We start from the raw sequence: 21,197 nt of genomic DNA on the forward strand, positions 1-21,197 counted from the left end.
GACAGTTGTGATGAATGGTTTGAAAAACCGACAAGTTGAAGATTGAGACACTTATGCAGCATATGGGAATCTTTATTCAGGAAACGTTTCGCCACACAGTGGCTTCATCAGTCCACTACAAAGAGGAAGGCGTAAGGAGAGGAGGAGTATGAGGTAATCAGTCCCTCAGCCTGGAGTCGATGTGTTCAGTCCATCAATCTTGTAGAATGTACAGCATAGGGCCGTAGACGTGGCTTATATACTGTAGTGAGGTGACTTGAAGCAGGCGGAGGCGGGATCATAGTGGTACCATCCACTAGTCGAAGTAGGTCTTTGTAGTGGCATTCACAGTGTGATAAGGCATGGTGAGGCTGCCAGTTCTGACAAAATTGCAGCTGAGAAGTTTGTACAGGAGTTTAAGGAGTGCATAGACACTGGAGAATTTAAACCCCAACCAGTGTTTAACCCTTAAACGGTCCAAACAGATCGACGTTCAAATTCATAGTGCTACAAAAGTAGATCTACTTTTTTTTGCATATTTTCAGATGTAACAAAAAAAAATGTAGATAAGTTTTTTACACGTTTTCAGATGTAAAACAAAAAAGATCTACATTCTTTACATATTTCCAGATGTTGAAAAAACGTATATATACATTTGGACCGTTTAAGGGTTAATTGTGATGAAACAGGCCTCTTTTGGAAGAAATGCCAAAGAGGACCTACATCACGCAGGAGGAAACGGCACTCCCAGGACACAAGCTTATGAAGATAGGCTTACTTTCATGTTTTGTAGTAATGCTAGTGGGGATTTTAAAGTGAAGCCTTTACTGGTGTATCACTCTGAAAATCCCAGTGTGTTCAAGAAAAACAGTGTCACCAAGAGTAATTTGTGTGTGATGTGGAAGGCTAACAGTAAGGCATGGGTCACAAGGGATGTTTTCCTAGACTGGTTTAATGAAGTGTTTGGCCCCAGTGTGAAGAAATACCTCCTGGAAAATAAACTGTCACTCAAGTGCCTTCTGGTAATGGACAATGCTCCTGCTCATCCTCCAGACTTGGAAGAGCAAATAGTGGAGGAGTTTAGTTTCATCACGGTGAAGTTTTTGTCCCCTAATACAACTCCTCTCCTCCAGCCCATGGACCAGCAGGTCATTTCAAACTTTAAAAAACTCTACACAAAAGCAGTGTTTCAAAAGTGCTTTGAAGTGACCTCAGACACAGAATTGACCCTAAGAGAGTTCTGGAAAGATCACTTCAATATCCTCCATTGCATAAACCTTATAGGTAAGTCTTGGGAGGCAGTGACTTCCAGGACTTTGAACTGCTTGGTGAAAATTGTGGCCAGAATGTGTAGAAGAGAGGGATTTTGAAGGGTTTGGGGCTGACCCTAAGGAGCGTATACCAGTTGTGGAATCTATTGTGGCATTGGGGATGCCCCTGGGGTTGGAGGTGAGTGGTGAGGATGTGGAAGAGTTGGTGGAGGACCACAGGGAAGAGCTAACCACTGAAGAGCTGCAAGAGCTTCATCTGCAACAGCAACAGATCATGGCTCAGGAAACTGCTGCAGAGGAGGAGGAAGAGAGATGGAGGAAGGTGCCTTCTTCAAAGATTAAGGACATTTGTGCAAAGTGGACTGGAGTGCAAACATTTATGGATGAACTTCACCCTAACAAAGCTGTTGCAGGCCGTATTGGCAACATGTACAATGACAGTGTTGTGTCCCACTAAAGACAAATCTTAAAGAAATGCCAGAAACAGAACTCTCTGGACAGATATTTTGTGCGACAGGGTTCCAGTGACTCTCAAGTTGTTCCCAGTGCCAGTGTCTTTAAAAAACAAAGGGAAGTAACCCCAGATAAGGACTTCATACCTGAAGTCCTAATGGAAGGAGATTCTCCTTCCAAACAATAGTGTACACCTTCCTCCTATCCCCTCCTCCCATCTTCCATCCACCTAGAAGTCTTCAGTAAAGGTAAGTGTAATGTTGTTGTTATTTTTTATGTGCATGTACTTGATTTCTCATTGTTTTCAATGGGGGGGGGGGATTCTGCAACATCAGGAGACACCTCAGGATTTAGGATTGCGACAGTCAAGGGGGTAAATATAAGTTAAACAAAAATTTGAGTGAGAACGGTTGGGGTTGAGAAAAACTTGCCTAACATGGGCTAATAAGCCTACTGCATTGCTCCTCAGCATTTTATATCTTTTGCAAACAAAAGCATTGACAGTGGAACATCGACATTCGTACATCCCTATATTCATACAACTCGAAATCCGCCCAACTTTTTCGAGAAAAATTTGACTCAGTATTCAGACATTGCCCTGATATTCAACCTAAACAAATTGGTCCATCTGGATGAAGTCCGACAAAAACAAAGCGTCACATGATCAGTCTCTCATTAGCTTTCATTCGTTAACCCTTTCATTGTCGGTCCTGTTGTATCATGGCTTTGAAATCAGTGTTGGTCCCATAGGATGATGCCACGAACTCAGCTCACTCAGATAAGCTGTGAGTGGTAAATTTCAGCCTCCATACGGACTCTAGGTCACTTCAGGGGTCACTTCCCTAACTTAAATATAGATTTACATGCAGAAAAGAATGCCAAATAAATGTAAAGCACTAATAAAATGTATAAATTAACATTTAACATCACACTTATCCTTATTGAAGACTCTTGTTGGTGTATGGCAGACAGGGCAGAGGGAGGGGAGGCAAGTATATTGTTGGAGAATTTTTTTTTTTTTTTTTCAACAAGTCGGTCGTCTCCCACCGAGGCAGGGTGACCCAAAAAAAAGAAAGAAAATCCCCAAAAAGAAAATACTTTCATCATCATTCAACACTTTCACCACACTCTCACATTATCACTGCTTTTGCAGAGGTGCTCAGAATATAACAGTTTAGAAGCATATACGTATAGAGATACACAACATATCCCTCCAAACTGCCAATATCCCAAACCCCTCCTTTAAAGTGCAGGCATTGTACTTCCCATTTCCAGGACTCAAGTCCGACTATATGAAAATAACCGGTTTCCCTGAATCCCTTCACTAAATATTACCCTGCTCACACTCCAACAGATCGTCAGGTCCCAAGTATCATTCGTCTCCATTCACTCCTATCTAACACGCTCATGCACGCTTGCTGGAAGTCCAAGCCCCTCACCCACAAAACCTCCTTTACCCCCTCTTTCCAACCCTTTCGAGGACGACCCCTACCCCTCTTTCCTTCCCCTATAGATTTATATGCTTTCCATGTCATTCTACTTTGATCCATTCTCTCTAAATGACCAAACCACCTCAACAACCCCTCTTCTGCCCTCTGACTAATGCTTTTATTAACTCCACACCTTCTCCTAATTTCCACATCCCGAATTTTCTGCATAATATTTACACCACACATTGCCCTTACACAGGACATCTCCACTGCCTCCAACCGTCTCCTCGCTGCTGCATTTACCACCCAAGCTTCACATCCATATAAGAGTGTTGGTACTACTATACTTTCATACATTCCCTTCTTTGCCTCCATAGATAACGTTTTTTGACTCCACATATACCTCAACACACCACTCACCTTTTTTCCCTCATCAATTCTATGATTAACCTCATCCTTCATAAATCCATCCGCCGACACGTCAACTCCCAAGTATCTGAAAACATTCACTTCTTCCATACTCCTCCTCCCCAATTTGATATCCAATTTTTCTTTATCTAAATCATTTGATACCCTCATCACCTTACTCTTTTCTATGTTCACTTTCACCTTTCTACCTTTACACACATTCTCAAACTCATCCACTAACCTTTGCAATTTTTCTTTAGAATCTCCCATAAGCACAGTATCATCAGCAAAAAGTAACTGTGTCAATTCCCATTTTGAATTTGATTCCCCATAATTTAATCCCACCCCTCTCCCGAACACCCTAGCATTTACTTCTTTTACAACCCCATCTATAAATATATTAAACAACCATGGTGACATTACACATCCCTGTCTAAGACCTACTTTTACCGGGAAGTATTCTCCCTCTCTTCTACACACCCTAACCTGAGCCTCACTATCCTCATAAAAGCTCTTTACAGCATTTAGTAACTTACCACCTATTCCATATACTTGCAACATCTGCCACATTGCTCCTCTATCCACTCTATCATATGCCTTTTCTAAATCCATAAATGCAATAAAAACTTCCCTACCTTTATCTAAATACTGTTCACATATATGCTTCAATGTAAACACTTGATCTACACATCCCCTACCCACTCTGAAACCTCCTTGCTCGTCCGCAATTCTACATTCTGTCTTACCTCTAATTCTTTCAATTATAACCCTACCGTATACTTTTCCTGGTATACTCAGTAAACTTATTCCTCTATAATTTTTACAATCTCTTTTGTCCCCTTTCCCTTTATATAAAGGGACTATACATGCTCTCCGCCAATCCATAGGTACCTTCCCCTCTTTCATACATTTATTAAACAAAAGTACCAACCACTCCAACACTATATCCCCCCCTGCTTTTAACATTTCTGTCATGATCCCATCAGTTCCAGCTGCTTTACCCCCTTTCATTCTACGTAATGCCTCACGTACCTCCCCCACACTTACATTCTGCTCTTCTTCACTCCTAAAAGATGGTATACCTCCCTGGCCAGTGCATGAAATTACCGCCTCCCTTTCTTCCTTAACATTTAAAAGTTCCTCAAAATATTCTCGCCATCTACCTAATACCTCCCTCTCCCCATCTACTAACTCCCTTACTCTGTTTTTAACTGACAAATCCATACTTTCCCTAGGCTTTCTTAACTTGTTTAACTCACTCCAAAATTTTTTCTTTTTTTCATTAAAATTTCTTGACAGTGCCTCTCCCACTCTTTCATCTGCTCTCCTTTTGCACTCTCTCACCACTCTCTTCACCTTTCTTTTACTCTCCATATACTCTGCTCTTCTTATAACACTTCTGCTTTGTAAAAACCTCTTGTAAGCTACCTTTTTCTCTTTTATCACACCCTTTACTTCATCATTCCACCAATCACTCCTCTTTCCTCCTGCCCCCACCCTCCTATAACCACAAACTTGTTGGAGAATATGACACTAATATCAACTCTACGGCTTATTTATCTATCACAATTCAACTAATATGATATAAACAATATTAATAACATAGAAACATGGAATATACTCTAGAATGAATAAAGTAAGTCATTATGTATATGACAAGAGGTGTTGTGTTGTTGTTGGGTGTATAAGGGCTACTGAGAGTATAAGCCTTTCATAATGGTGGTGAAGCAGCAGCTGAGGCACTGGTGTTTTCTGTAGCCCTATATAACTCCAGCAACATTGGAGGAGTTAGTAGAATCGCTAAATCACCGAAGAAGGCACCCTCTACCACCATCACAACCACTACCACCCTCTATCACTATCACAACCACTACCACCATCACTACCACCCTCTACCACTATCACAACTGCTACCACTGTCACTACCACCTTCTACCACCATCACTACCACCCTCTACCACCATCACTACCTCCCTTTACCATTATCACAACTGCTACCACTCTACCACCACCACTTTCGTATTTTTCTACAAACTTTTTCTTAAATTATGTGTGTTTCTCTCATTCTTTACCAAAGGGCTGGCACTAGAAGCTTTCTTTGGAGTCATGGTGACTTATTTAGCGGTTGCAAGCACTAAAACGAATGGAATATTATGAAATGTATCGTATGAACTCGTGGGATCATCCTTACTCACTGATAAACAATGGGACACTGGCTGGGAATGGAGTGGGAGGCGTTTCGGGGCCATGTATACGCATCCCAGATGAACGACTATTTGTGAGTCAATGTTTTGATAAAAAACGTTAAGATTTCCAAAAATTATGAGTTTCGAACCTTATGAAAAATGAGGGTCCGCTGTATATATATAAAATACAGAATAAGGTGATGAGGGTATCAAATGATTTAGATAAAGAAAAATTGGATATCACATTGGGGAGAGGGAGTATGGAAGAAGTGAAAGTTTTTAGATATTTGGGAGTTGACGTGTCAGCGGATGGGTTTATGAGGGATGAGGTTAATCATACAATTGACGAAGGAGAAAAGGTGAGTGGTGCATTGAGGTATATGTGAAGACAAAAAACTTTATCTGTAGAGGCAAAGAAGGGAATGTATGAAAGTATAGTGGTATAAACACTCTTATATGGGTGTGAAGCTTGGGTTGTAAATGCTGCAGCGAGGAAGCGATTGGAGGCAGTGGAGATGTTCTGTCTAAGAGCAATGTGTGGTGCAAATATTATTCAGAAAATTCGGAGTATGGAAATTAGGAGAAGGTGTGGAGTTAATAAAAGTATTAGTCAGAGGGCTGAAGAGGGGTTGTTGAGGTGTTTTGGTCATTTAGAGAGAATGGATCAAAGTAGAATGACATGGAGAGCTTATAAATCTGTAGGCAAAGGAAGGCAGGGTAGGAGTCGTCCTTGAAAAGGTTGGAGGCGAGTTAAAAGGGGGTTTTGTGGATTGTGGGCTTGGACTTCCAGCAAGCGGGCGTGCGCATGTTAGGAGTGAGTGGAGACGAATGGTTATTGGGACCTGACGAGCTGTTGGAGTGTGAGCAGGGTAATATTTAGTGAAGGGATTCAGGGAAACCGCTTATTTTTATATAGTCAGACCTGAGTACTGGAAATGGGAAGTACAGTGCCTGCACTTTAACCCCTTGACTGCCGCAACCCCCAATCCTGAGGTGTCTCCTGGTGTCACAAAATTTAAAAAAAAAAAAATTATTTTTTCTTATGAAATGATAGAGAAATTTGATGGAAAACTGACGGAATTACGTTCTTGCGAAGTTAGTGACCTCGGCGATATTTACAAATTGGCGATTTCGCCCACTTTGACGCCTACTTTCGGCTAATTCCATTGTTCCAGTCGACCAAACTCATAGCTATTTTTTTAGAACACCGTTTTTTCTATCGATTGAGTACAAGAAACTGCCCATTTACCGATTTCAACTACCCAATAACGTGGTCAGAAATTTGCAATTTGGCCAATTTCACGAAAATTAAAAAATATGACAATTTCAAAATAAGGTCCTGAATGAACAATGCAGACATTCCTGGCTCTAAAATAACATTTTCTTTGTTCATCAATCATGTCTCCAGGCCCCTCTCATATTACTCTTGCTTTCTATTTTGAATTTTTATTCAAACAAAAAATAGAAGATTTACTGTTATGCATACTACTGCAATACTGTAATAATTGTACAAATAATGTCAACCCATTCATGACTGCATATTAGAATGGCTAGTTAGACATTTATTGGACAATGACATCATTTGTTTACTTTTGAACCGGCAAAAATCAAACATTTTCCCTACTTTGAGCTCCATTTCCAGGTTATTTTTATAGTAAAACCAATCAAAATCACCTCTATTTCTATAATAAGTTTTCCATTCTATCAAACGAGACCAAGAAAACGAGAATACAACCATAAATACTATACGAAAATAGACCACAAAGTCAGCATTTTAATTAAAAAAAATGGTCGGATTTTTTTTTCTCATTACGCACTGCATGCTCCAGGATTTTTTTTATATGGTGCACACTGACCACACATACCCATTCTCTTACATGTGGGCCTACCAGCTTTCTCCTGCTTGATTTGAAGCCGCTAGAATTTATGAGTATATGTACGTCAAACACGGTGCCTCGTAAGACGTATATATACGACCAAAACAGTCAAAGGGTTAAAGGAGGGGTTTGGGATATTGACAGTTTGGAGGGATATGTAACATTTTAGATTATTTCACTGTTGTGGTGTTCACACTACATGGATGAATCTCTGGAGTATCTTCCTTTTTCTTTATACAGTTGACCCTCGACCAACGATGGCATCGTATAACGTTAAATCCGACTAGCGATACATTTTAACGCAAAAATTTTGCCTCGACAAGCGCTAAAAAAATCAACCAACGTGATTCGTTCCGTTCGAGACGTGTCCACGTGTGGCCTGCGCAGTGTTTACAAGCCAGCCACCGCGGTCGCATCCAAACATACAATTGGAACATTTCATATTATCACAGCGTTTTTAGTGATTGCACCTGCAAAATAAGTCACCATGGGCCCCAAGAAAGCTTCTAGTGCTATCCCTGTGATAAAAAGGGTGAGAATTAGTATGGAAATTAAGAAAGATTTTGAAGGGTTTGGGGCTAACCCTGAGATGCCTATGCCAGTTGTGGAATCCATTGTGCCTACTTCAAAGATTAAGGAAATGTGTGCAAAGTGGGTTGAACTGCAAACCTTTATGAATGAAAATCGCCCTAACACAGCTATTGCAAGCCATGCTGGTGACTATTACAATGACAATGTTGTGGCCCATTTTAGACAAATCGTAAAGGAACGGGAGGTACAGAGCTCTATGGACAGATATATTGTGCGACAGAGGTCCAGTGACTCTCAAGCTGGTCCTAGTGGCATTAAAAGAAGAAGGGAAGTAACCCCGGAAAAGGACTTGACACCTTAAGTCCTAATGGAATGGGATTCCCCTTCTAAACACTAACGCCATCCACACACTCCCTTCCTCCCATCCCATCAATCATCACCAGATCTTCAATAAAGGTAAGTGTCATGTAATTGTACATGCCTTCTTCAGTTTGTGTGTGTTAAAATTAATATTTCATGTGGTAAAATTTTTTTTTTTTTCAATACTTTGGGGTGTCAGGAACGGATTAATTTGATTTCCATTATTTCTTATGGGGAAAATTAACTCGATTAACTATAATTTCGACTAACGATGAGCTCTCAGGAACGGATTAATATCGTTGGTTGAGGGTCCATTGTCTATTCTTCTAAACTGTTGTATCTGGGTGCCTCTGCAAAAATAGTGATTATGTATGAGTGAGGTGAAAGTGTTGAATGATGATGAAAATATTTTCTTTTTGGGGATTTTTCCCTCTTTTTGGGTCACCCTGCCTCGGTGGGAGACGGCCAACTTGTTGAAATAAATAAATAAATTATATATACACCTACCATCCGACTTACGACCTGCTCTACTTATGACCACTTGACTTACGACCGTTTTTTTTTTTTTGCCAAATTTCTGGGAAATAAACAACTATTTGTGTTGTACACAGTGTTTATCCTAAACCTTACAGTATAAAATACAGTACTAACAGCATAAAAAGTAAAGTAAAACATAAAATACCAAAATAAAACAATAAAATAGTCATTACAAAAATGTGATGTTGATATTCAGTAGTAAAGTTCGACTTACGTCCATTTCGACTTAGGACCGGTTTCTCGGAACCGAACTCGGTCGTAAGTCGGATGGTAGGTGTATATATATATATATACATGTATATATATATACACAGTGGTATATATATATATATATATATATATATATATATATATATATATATATATATATATATATATATATATATATATATATATATATATCGAAAGGGTTGGAGAGAGGGGGTAAAGGAGGTTTTGTGGGTAAGGGGCTTGGACTTCCAGCAAGCGTGCGTGAGCGTGTTAGATAGGAGTGAATGGAGACGAATGGTACTTGGGACCTGACGATCTGTTGGAGTGTGAGCAGGGTAATATTTAGTGAAGGGATTCAGGGAAACCGGTTATTTTCATATAGTCGGACTTGAGTCCTGGAAATGGGAAGTACAATGCCTGCACTTTAAAGGAGGGGTTTGGGATATTGGCAGTTTGGAGGGATATGTTGTGTATCTTTATATGTGTATGCTTCTAGACTGTTGTATTCTGAGCACCTCTGCAAAAACAGTGATAATGTGCGAGTGTGGTGAAAGTGTTGAATGATGATGAAAGTATTTTCTTTTTGGGGATTTTCTTTCTTTTTTGGGTCACCCTGCCTCGGTGGGAGACGGCCGACTTGTTGAAAAAAAAAAAAAAAAAAAAAAAAAATATATACCATATATAGGGTGTTCGGGAGAGGGGTGGGATTAAATTATGGGGAATCAAATTCAAAATGGGAATTGACACAGTTACTTTTTGCTGATGATACTGTGCTTATGGGAGATTCTAAAGAAAAATTGCAAAGGTTAGTGGATGAGTTTGAGAATGTGTGTAAAGGTAGAAAGTTGAAAGTGAACATAGAAAAGAGTAAGGTGATGAGGGTATCAAATGATTTAGATAAAGAAAAATTGGATATCAAATTGGGGAGGAGGAGTATGGAAGAAGTGAATGTTTTCAGATACTTGGGAGTTGACGTGTCGGCGGATGGATTTATGAAGGATGAGGTTAATCATAGAATTGATGAGGGAAAAAAGGTGAGTGGTGCGTTGAGGTATATGTGGAGTCAAAAAACGTTATCTATGGAGGCAAAGAAGGGAATGTATGAAAGTATAGTAGTACCAACACTCTTATATGGATGTGAAGCTTGGGTGGTAAATGCAGCAGCGAGGAGACGGTTGGAGGCAGTGGAGATGTCCTGTCTAAGGGCAATGTGTGGTGTAAATATTATGCAGAAAATTCGGAGTGTGGAAATTAGGAGAAGGTGTGGAGTTAATAAAAGCATTAGTGAGAGGGCAGAAGAGGGGTTGTTGAGGTGGTTTGGTCATTTAGAGAGAATGGATCAAAGTAGAATGACATGGAAAGCATATAAATCTATAGGGGAAGGAAAGAGGGGTAGGGGTCGTCCTCGAAAGGGTTGGAAAGAGGGGGTAAAGGAGGTTTTGTGGGCGAGGGGCTTGGACTTCCAGCAAGCGTGCCTGAGCGTGTTAGATAGGAGTGAATGGAGACGAATGATACTTGGGACCTGATGATCTGTTGGAGTGTGAGCAGGGTAATATTTAGTGAAGGGATTCAGGGAAACCAGTTATTTTCATATAGTCGGACTTGAGTCCTGGAAATGGGAAGTACAATGCCTGCACTTTAAAGGAGCGGTTTGGGATATTGGCAGTTTGGAGGGATATGTTGTGTATCTTTATACGTATATGCTTCTAAGCTGTTGTATTCTGAGCACCTCTGCAAAAGCAGTGATAATGTGTGAGTGTGGTGAAAGTGTTGAATGATGATGAAAGTATTTTCTTTTTGGGGATTTTCTTTATTTTTTGGGTCACCCTGCCTCGGGGGGAGACGACTGACTTGTTGAAAAAAAAAAAAATATATACCATAAGAAATAATGTAAATCCAATTAATTCGTTACTGCTGTTAGGAGGCATGACAAAATAGTACTTCAATATGACACTATTATCAACTCTACGGCTTATTTATCTATCGCAATTCATCTAACATGACATAATAAATAATATAAATAACATAAAAACCTGATACACACTAGAATGAATAAAATATGTATGTCACTACGTATGTGGTGGTGGGGGAGGACGCAGTCACGGGCATTCTTGCTCCAGCTATGAAAACGTCTTCCCATTCTTCAGACGTGTTAGTATAAGAGAAAATGGAGTTTGTAATGCTAACTGCATTAGATCACTTCTTTCATAAGAAAACTATAATGTAGAAATGAAATGGTGTACGTACACTGTTTACATACCTTGCAGAAGATAGGCTTTAAACTCCAGAACTTGTGCCTGTGCTGGCATGCAGGAACACATTAAAATCATTGAGAGTGTGTTATTAGTCATGAAGATGCCATATTAATAATAATAATCACTCTGAGGTGCATTAAATGTCGTTATAAATGTTAGTATGGACATTTTACTTAATCCATCTATGATATTTTTTCAAAAGTGTATAATAAACACTCTACGTAGCATATAAACATATAAATTAACATAAATATGAGATGTTTTTCCAGTCGACTTGAAATGAACAAAAACTATTCATGTCCAGGCTGGTATCAACAACAACTGGTTTGTGTACAAAACTCGCGAACATGGGGGTTACATACCTACCACACTTTGATACCTACCTTACTATTCACCTTGCACCCTATATTTTACAAATATTTTAAGGTAAGTAATGAGTGTACTTTATGTGCATTTTATCACTCTAGGGCACTTTAAATGCCTAGTATATAATGTAATATTCACTCAAGAAACAAAGCCAAACTGACTCATGACACTTGTGCAGGGAAGCGCGCAGACACGGGGCAGGTGGACAGGTCTGGTACATGGTTTGAAACACGGGGCACGTTCGATACTCGGAACAAAATTGGTGCAAAAAAAGTGGTCGAAACTTGAAGCGTTCGATAGTCGATGCGTTCGACACTCTGGGTTCCACTCATATATATACATACATATGTATATATATATATACATATATACATACAGTGGACCCCTGGATTACGTCGCTGTCGTATTTCGTAATAAGTAACTTTTTTTTCGTCAAAATATTGGCTCGGTGATCATCATTGAACTCGGTATTAGTCATTTGTCCTGAACATGTCCGCATGGCCCGAGTGGCCTGACACACCATTTACTGCCAGTGTACCATTGTTTATCAGCCAGTGAGGATGATCCCACGCATTCATACGATACATTTTGTATTATTCCATTCTTTTTAGTGCTTATAACTGTTAAATAAGCCACCATGGGCCCAAAGAAAGCCTCTAGTGCTAGCCCTTTGGTAAGAGGGTGAGAAACACTATAGAATTCAAGAAAGACATCATTGCAAAATATGAAAGTGGACTGCGTGTCGCCGAGCTGGCCAGGTTGCATAACAAACCCCATACAACCATCGCTTCTATCGTGGCCAAGGGAAAGGAAATCAAGGAAGCGGTTATTGCAAAAGGTGCAAATATGCTTACAAAACAGAGATCGCAAACACTGAATGATGTGGAGACATTGTTGTTGGTGTGGATCAACAAGAAACAATTATCAGGAGATAGTGTTATGCAGTCAATAATTTGTGAAAAGGCAAGGCAGTTGCACGATCTCGTAAAGAAAATGCCTGGAACTAGTGCTGATATTGGTGAATTTAAGGCCAGCAAAGGCTGGTTTGAGAGATTTAAGAATTGTAGTGACATACGCAGTGTGATAAGGCATGGTGAGGTTGCCAGTTCTGACAAAAAAGTGGCTGAAAAATATGTTCAGGAATTCAAGGGGTACATTGAGGCTGAAAAATTCAAACCCCAACAAGTGTTCATTTGTGATGAAACAGGGCTCTTTTGGAAGAAAATGCCAAAGAGGACCTACATCATGCAGGAGGAAAAGGCACTCCCAGGACATGAGCCTATGAAAAACAGGCTAACTCTCATGTTTTGTAGTAATACTAGTGGGGATTTCAAAGTGAAACCTTTACTGGTGTATCACTCTGAAAATCCCAGAGTGTTCAAGAAAAACAGTGTCGTCAAGAGTAAATTGTGTGATGTGGAAGGCTAACAGTAAGGCATGGGTCACGAGGGACATTTTCCTTGATTAGTTCAATGATGTATTTGGCCCCAGTGTGAAGAAATACCTCCTGGAAAATAAATTGGAACTCAAGTGCCTCCTGGTCATGGACAATGCTCCTGCTTATCCTCCAGACTTGGAAGAGCAGATGGTGCAGGAGTTTCGTTTCATCAAAGTGAAGTTCTTGCCCCCTAATACCACTCCTCTCCTCCAGCCCATGAACCAGCAGGTCCTTTTAAATTTTAAAAAACTGTACACCAAAGCAGTGTTTCAGAAGTGCTTTGAAGTGACCTCAGACACTGAATTGACCCTAAGAGAGTTCTGGAAAGATCACTTCAGTATCCTCCATTGCATAAACCTTATAGGTAAGGCTTGGGAGGGAGTGGCTTCCAGGACTTTGAACTCTGCTTGGAGAAAATTGTGGCCAGAATGTGTACAAGAGAGGGATTTTGAAGGGTTTTGGGCTGACCCTGAGGAGCCGATGCCAGTTGTGGAAAGTATTGTGGCATTGGGGAATTCCATGGTGTTGGATGTGAGTTTCGAGGATGTGGGAGAGTTGGTGGAGGACGACGATGAAGAGCTAACCACTACAGAGCTGCAAGAGCTTCATTTGCAACAGCAACAGACCACAGCTCAGGAAACTGCTTCAGAGGAGGAGGAGGAAGAGAGATGGGGGAAGGTGCCTACTTCAAAGATTAAGATTTGTACAATGTTGACAAAGGTGCAAACATTTATGGATGAACATCACCCTGACAAAGCTGTTGCAGGCTGTGTTGGCAACATGTAGAATGACAATGTTGTGTCCCATTTTAGGGAAGTTTTAAGAAACGCCAGATACAGACGTCTCTGGAACACTTTTCTGAGCGACAGGGGTCCAGTGACTCTCAAGTTGGTCCTGATGGCATTAAAAAACAAAGAAGGAAAGTAACCCCGGAAAAGGACTTGGTACCTGAAGTCTTTATGGAAGGGGACTCCCCTTCCAAATAATAGTACACCTCCATCCTCTCCCCTCCCGTCTCATCACTCATCAATAAGTCTTCAATAAAAGTAAGTGTCATTTTAGTATTGTTTTATTCTGCATGTCTCATTGTTTTCTGTGTAGGGAAATGTATATTTCATGTAAAAAAAAATTTTTTTTTAATACTTTTGTGTGTCGGGAACGAATTAATTGGATTTCCATTATTTCTTATGGGAAAATTAATTTGGAATTTGTCAGATTCAGGTTTAGTCATTCTCTGTGGAACGGATTAATTACGAAAACCGGGGGTCCACTGTATATATATATATATATATATATATATATATATATATATATATATATATATATATATATATATATATATATATATATATATAGATATATATATATAGATATATATATATAGATATATATATATATATATATAGATATATATATATAGATATATATATATAGATATATATATATAGATATATATATATAGATATATATATATAGATATATATATATATATATATATATAGATATATATATATATATATATAGATATAGATATATATATATAGATATATATATATATATATATAGATATATATATATATATATACACATATATATATATATATATATATATACACACACACACACATATACATATACATACAGTGGACCCTCGGTTATTGGCCATAATCTGTTCCAGAAGGTTGGCCTAAAACCATAAGAATTAATGTGAATACAGTTAATCCATTCCAGACATCCAAAAAAATTAACAAAAAATACATTTTTTAAAGATTTACTATAGTTTTACATACACAAAACAATGAGACGTAAATAAAATGACTAATGAAATGGATAAATGAACATTTAAATCACTTTTACCCTTATTGAAGAGTCTTGTTGGTGTATGCAAAACAGCAAGGAGCGGAGAAGGAGACAAATTTATCGTTTGGAGACAGGACAAAATACTTAAACATGATGCTATTATCAACTCTGTGGCTTATTTATCTATCACAATTCATCTGATATGACATAATAAACAATATTAATAACATAGAAACATGATATATACTCTAGAATGAATAAAATATGTCATTACTATATGTACAGCATAAGCTGTACATATAGTGGTGATGGTGGCGGCAGCAGAGGCCACCACCACTGTTCACACTGAAACAATGTACGTAATTTATAAATAAGAAATATTTACACTATAAATAAGAAATATTTACACTTTGGAGGAGATGCTGGCATTGGTTTAGGGCGGTGGAAGATACACAGGGCAGCATATTATCAGTGGTCCTACACACCTCCAACAACATTGGAGTCAATTTCGTGTCGTCCTTTTTCTATCACTTAATCGATTAACTTACTACACTGTTAACCCTTTGAGGGTTTTGGTCGTACTAGTACGTCTTACGCGTAGGGGTTTTTGTCGTACTAGTACGCATAAATTCTAGCGGCCTCAAATCTCACAGGAAAAGGCTGATAAGCCTAGATGTGAGAGAATGGGTCTGTGTGGTGGGTGTGCGCAGTAGGAAAAAAATCTGGGACCCAGTGGTGCATTGTGGGAATGCCATCATAGTACACAATTTCCACCGTGCCCTGTGGTAAGAAGTTCCTCACTCCTCGGCGAATTGGGACACTTTTGTTCCCCAGTGACAGTTCTAATACAGATGGAAGTGACAGTGAAGATGAGTTTCAAGGTTCTGGTGAGGTTTTGACCGAAACTAATGACCATAATATGGGTAATAGTGAGGAAAACCCAGACAACCCACAGCCTTCCACCTCTGGTGCTGGGCCATCTTGTTCACGTTCAGTTGTACCAGAATCAAAGAGGAAACTCCTATTTTCCAAAATCCCAGACTCAGATGTGAGCATTGGTGATGATAGTGATAGTGATTATGAACTACAAGCTCTTCAAACTTGTTCCAAGAATGGAGGAGGAGGAGGAGGAGAGGAGGAGGAGGCAGAGGAGGAGGAGGCAAGAGGAGGAGGAGGCAAGAGGAGGAGGAGGCAAGAGGAGGAGGAGGCAAGAGGAGGAGGAGGCAAGAGGAGGAGGAGGCAAGAGGAGGAGGAGGCAAGAGGAGGAGGAGGCAGAGGAGGAGGAGGAGGAGGAAGAAGAAGAGGAGGAGGAGGAGGAAGAAGAGGAGGAGGAGGAGGAGGAAGAAGAAGAAGAGGAGGAGGAGGAGGAAGAAGAATACGTAATGATAACAATAATACATAATAATAATAATACATAATAATAATAATAATACATAATAATAATAATAGGTAATAAATGTTCACCCATGACAGTAACAAGATAAGGGGAGATAACATCTGATAAGTGCTGACGTTTGATGAGGGTAAATGAGGGTAGAGCTGATGCCAAAAGATGAGATAAACATCTCCCTCCCTTTGTTTTTGCTGGTATACTAACATTTCTGTCTGTCTATTTGCCTGTCTGTCAAGCTCCCTGTCTATCCGTCTAGCTCTCTGTCTCAGAGAGCCACAAGACTGTGTCATCACTTTTACTCACATCTTCAAGCAGAGTATAGCACTTTGTCTGGGTTTCTTGGGTTATCCTAGGTAATTTATACTATGTATACTTGTATTTATGTGTACCTGTGAGACAGAGATAAAAAGACAGATAGAATGAGGGAGAAAGATAATTAGATAGAATGGAGGAAGGGAAGCAGCATCCGACCCCATTGTTTTGACAGGCGGGAGGGGGGAGTGAGTAATGAGACAATATGTCATTTTGACAGCTGCCGACTCCTGGTAATTTACACTATGGAGGAGAAGGAGAAGGAGGAAGAGTAGGGGGAAGAGGAAGAAGAGGAGGAGGAAGAGGTGGAGGAGGAAGAGGAAGAGTAGGAGGAAGAGGAATAAGAGGAAGAGGAGGAGGAAGAGGAATAGTAGGAGGAAGATTAGGGGGAAGAGGAGGAAGAGGAAGAGGAGGAGGAGGAGGAAGAGTAGGAGGAAGAGGAAGAGTAGGAGGAAGAGGAAGAAGAGGAGGAGGAGGAAGAGGAAGAGTAGGAGGAAGAGGAAGAGTAGGGGGAAGAGGAAGAGGAGGAGGAGGAGGGTGGAACACTAGTACACTGGTACTGGTACACTAACATTTCTGTCTGTCTATTTGTCTGTCTGTCAAGCTCCCTGTCTATCTGTCTATCCGTCTAGCTCTCTGTCTCAGAGAGCCACAAGACTGTGTCATCACTTTTACTCACATCTTCAAGCAGAGTATAGCACTTTGTCTGGATTTCTTGGGTTATCCTAGGTAATTTATACTATGTATACTTGTATTTATGTGTACCTGTGAGACAGAGATAGGCAGACAGATAGAAAGAGAGAGACAGATTGAAAGAGATAGAATGAGGGAGAAAGATAAAACACCATTGTGTATGACACCATGTTTCAGAGTTCCACAAGCTGCAGAACTAATAGGAATATGTTCAGTGACTGTATATTGGTATATATATTATAGAACAATAATAATAAACAATGTTTTGTATTGTTTGTTTTTGTAAACAAGTTTTGTAAACAATATATTGATAATTATGTTTGTGTGCTTATTGTGTTGTATACAACGAGTGTATATATGTACATTGCACCTTACTTTGGTCTCATAGGCCACATAAGTTATGTGAAAAAATAAAATAGTGAAAAAACAACAAACCTTCAAATACAAGTAAACTAAAGTTTACCGGGTGAGCGGCAGTCGCCACTGTTGCCATACGCGGCTCATTTTCTGCAAACTTCATGCATCCATATCTCCGTAAGTATTGATGGTAAATTTTTTTTGTTTATCCTATAATGTTCAGAAAAAAAAACTATTTTTTCATAAGAAAAAATAATTTTTTTTTTTTTTTGAAATTTGGCCGACCCTGAGAACGAGTTTCGGAGAGGGCCTGTCGACCCTCAAAGGGTTAATGCTACACTTTATTGCTGGGTGGCGCTATTGCCTTTATTGACTCCTGCTGCTTTAGTATCATACATGTCGTAGAATCACTGAATTGCTGAAGAAGGCACATTCTCCTCTCTCTCTTCCTCCTTCACTTTTGTACTTTGCTAGGAGTTCTTTTTTGAATTCTATCTTCACCAAAGGGCTGGCACTGGGAACTTTCTTTGGGCCCATGGTGGCTTATTTCACAGTTGCACTCAATCAATAACCACAAAAAAACAATGGATTATAGCGAAATGTTTGGATGAACGCACAGAATCTTCCTCACTCGCCCAGAGACACAGCCTGACAGAATCACGAACACTGCAGAGCGGGAGGTGGATGCGTTCAATACTGCCAATCTCCAAAATAATGGCCAATAACCGGGATAGAATTTCGGCCAAAAAAAGTGGGCGAAAACCGAATTGGCCGATATCCAGAGTGTCCGATATCCGAAGTTCCACTGTACATACATACATTCAGAATGTTATACAGCCAGTTGTAAGTACTGCATTATTATTACAGTATTATTAATATTATTATTATTGTTATTACATACTAAGTTTGTTTCATTTTTTACACAAAATTTCTCTTATGCTGAAATTCACTTAACCCCCAAAGATTTCAGATTAATGGGATTTGACTGTATTCACTTCTTTATTCTGTATATTAAGAGATTTATAATGTTTTTATCTGTAGGAGTTGTTTTGTCTCTAGAACACTTGTACATTATATTCCTCTGTGATTATCAGATGTCCAAAATTACAGGGTTGAGCATGCTGTTGACAGCACCAAGTGTAGCAACCTTCAGTTAAGCTGTTTATCAAGAATATGATTAAAGGCAGACCATCGTTGAGTCTTTCGGTATAATCACAAGCTGGAGTGAAAAATATTTTAGCTGCATTTGTATAAATGGTTTAGAAAACCATTTATACACATGCTGCATACTCTTCTTAATGAAATTCTCTATGATTTTTATTCACGTGATCCATTCTTCTCTTTCCTGTTATTATCTATTAAGAGTTGCAGTGATCATTAACCTGTGATCCAGTCTTGGACCTAAACTAAGCTTTTGTAAATGGGGACAGAAAAACCAGTTTTTTATAAATTTTTGATTGGGATAATGCTGCTAAAATAACACATTATATTCAGTCATCATAATTAATATTTAGAAATACTTTTGAGACGAGTTTGAATGCTGTACTAGAAATAAGGTATAGATGAGACAGCAAAAAATTTAAAAACTGGTTTGGTGTATAGCCAGTCCAGGTAGGCATACATGTACTGTGTATTCCAATGCTGCTACATGGGGTCAACATGCTGTGAAAATTAGTTTATTATATTTGAGAAGAAAGGTACTGTACCAATAATTATTTATTTACATTAAAAAATTGATTTGCTTGACTTTTACATGTATTGGTGTACTGTACATTAAAAGAAATTACAAGTGTTGTAAAAATTAGTTGACAGACAAATGTGTCCAGTTTCAGATTTGATGAATTTGCAATGTGTTGTGTGTGCACTGGTTTGGTCACTTCATTATTGAGAAGAATAAGATGAGCTATTTTCCTTGAGGGAATACCTCTCAAACTTTATGGAAATAAGTATAATTAAATTTATAGGCAGACTTCACATTTGAGAATAAAACACTTTTTTTTTTTTGTTAATAAAAGGTAATTATTTCCTCTTTTAATATTTGAATTTCATTAACTTTAAGCATTATTTTAAAATTATGAAAGGCAATATGTAAAACAATAATAGAGGTTTTATTGAGAAGAGGTTACCTATACTTATGTATTACCTTGCCGCCCCTCATACACAGGGTTAACATTTCAGGAATTTTGCCATCTGTGGTACTGCACAAATTAGAAAAAATCTGAAGAGGCTAAGTTTTCAATTTGTACTTTTGAAAATGAATATGACTTATTAACACTACTATCTTACTGTTGCATTAATGACAATCACTGTTTTATGTAATTGATAGACACAATGAGTAATAGGAAACTTTATAAAAGCCTAAGAAATGAGGAGCACTGCAGCAGACCTACTGGCTCATGCTTGGCAGGTCCAGTTCACACCCACACCCACTCATGTACTTGTTTAACTTAATTTTTAAGCTACCCAATGTTTTAGCTTTAATGACACTATTTGGGAGTTTGTTCCACTTAACCTAGCTCCATTATCAATCCATTGCTTTTGTATAGATATTTTTAACACATTTATATCCCTTTATTTATTCCTGTCTTCCATTTATACTCTTCAGTTGTATTCCTCTAATTCTATGCCTTTCCAGTGAGTGCAGATTTAGTGCTCTCAGTCTCTCCTTGTAGGAGGGATTTTTGATACATGAGATACATGCACAGTAAGCCTGTTTTATAGACAAAATTTCTTAAATAAATTTAATTAACATTTGTGTCCCTGTCATATGCAATTTGTTGGTATTCCCACACCATCTGTCTTTACAACCGTTTTTATGTCCTATGTTGTAAATGGCTATTAAATTACCACAAGTTTTATTTTATAAAATTCCATAAGGTTGGTTAGAGGACATGGTAAACTCCAATCATTAGTCAGTGGTATTTACTATCATAAAACATAGAGAATTACCTTGAAAGACTATACAAATAATGTTGGCTGTTCTAACTGTGGCATGGATGATTTTTGCTTAGTTCAAATACTAGTGATATTCATGTTACCAAATAAGATATAGAGGCATAACAATTAATTACCATATCTGGTGTCTTGTTTCTCCAGAACTCTAAGGTAATGGCAATGATGAAAGGTGTCTTCAGGTCAGCTTATTTGTGTGTAGTTCTGTAACTTCTTGTATCCCTTTTATGCCATCATAGAACTTATTCCTTCTGTAATCCTACAATTTTCCTTTACATGATGGCTTTATATCCATCACTTTAAACCCCACTATACTTAACCCTTAAACGGTCCAAATGTATATATACGTTCATGCGCGTAGCGCCCCAAACGTATATATACGTTTTCTT

The 21,197-nt window shown here is 38.8% G+C and overlaps 1 protein-coding gene across 1 annotated transcript in view; it reads left to right on the top strand.

The window, feature by feature from the left end:
• LOC128695668 (uncharacterized) overlaps nucleotides 1-20,702 on the top strand; it is a 93,498-nt gene extending 72,796 nt beyond the window's left edge. Inside the window, exon 9 of the mRNA XM_070093381.1 lies at nucleotides 18,967-20,702. Coding sequence (XP_069949482.1) covers nucleotide 18,967 — 1 coding nt within the window. The 3' untranslated portion in view covers nucleotides 18,968-20,702. The remainder of the gene's footprint in view (nucleotides 1-18,966) is intronic.
• Nucleotides 20,703-21,197: the final 495 nt, after the last annotated feature.

Source organism: Cherax quadricarinatus, chromosome 42 (assembly GCF_038502225.1).
Source record: "Cherax quadricarinatus isolate ZL_2023a chromosome 42, ASM3850222v1, whole genome shotgun sequence".
Classification (NCBI taxonomy): domain Eukaryota; kingdom Metazoa; phylum Arthropoda; class Malacostraca; order Decapoda; family Parastacidae; genus Cherax; species Cherax quadricarinatus.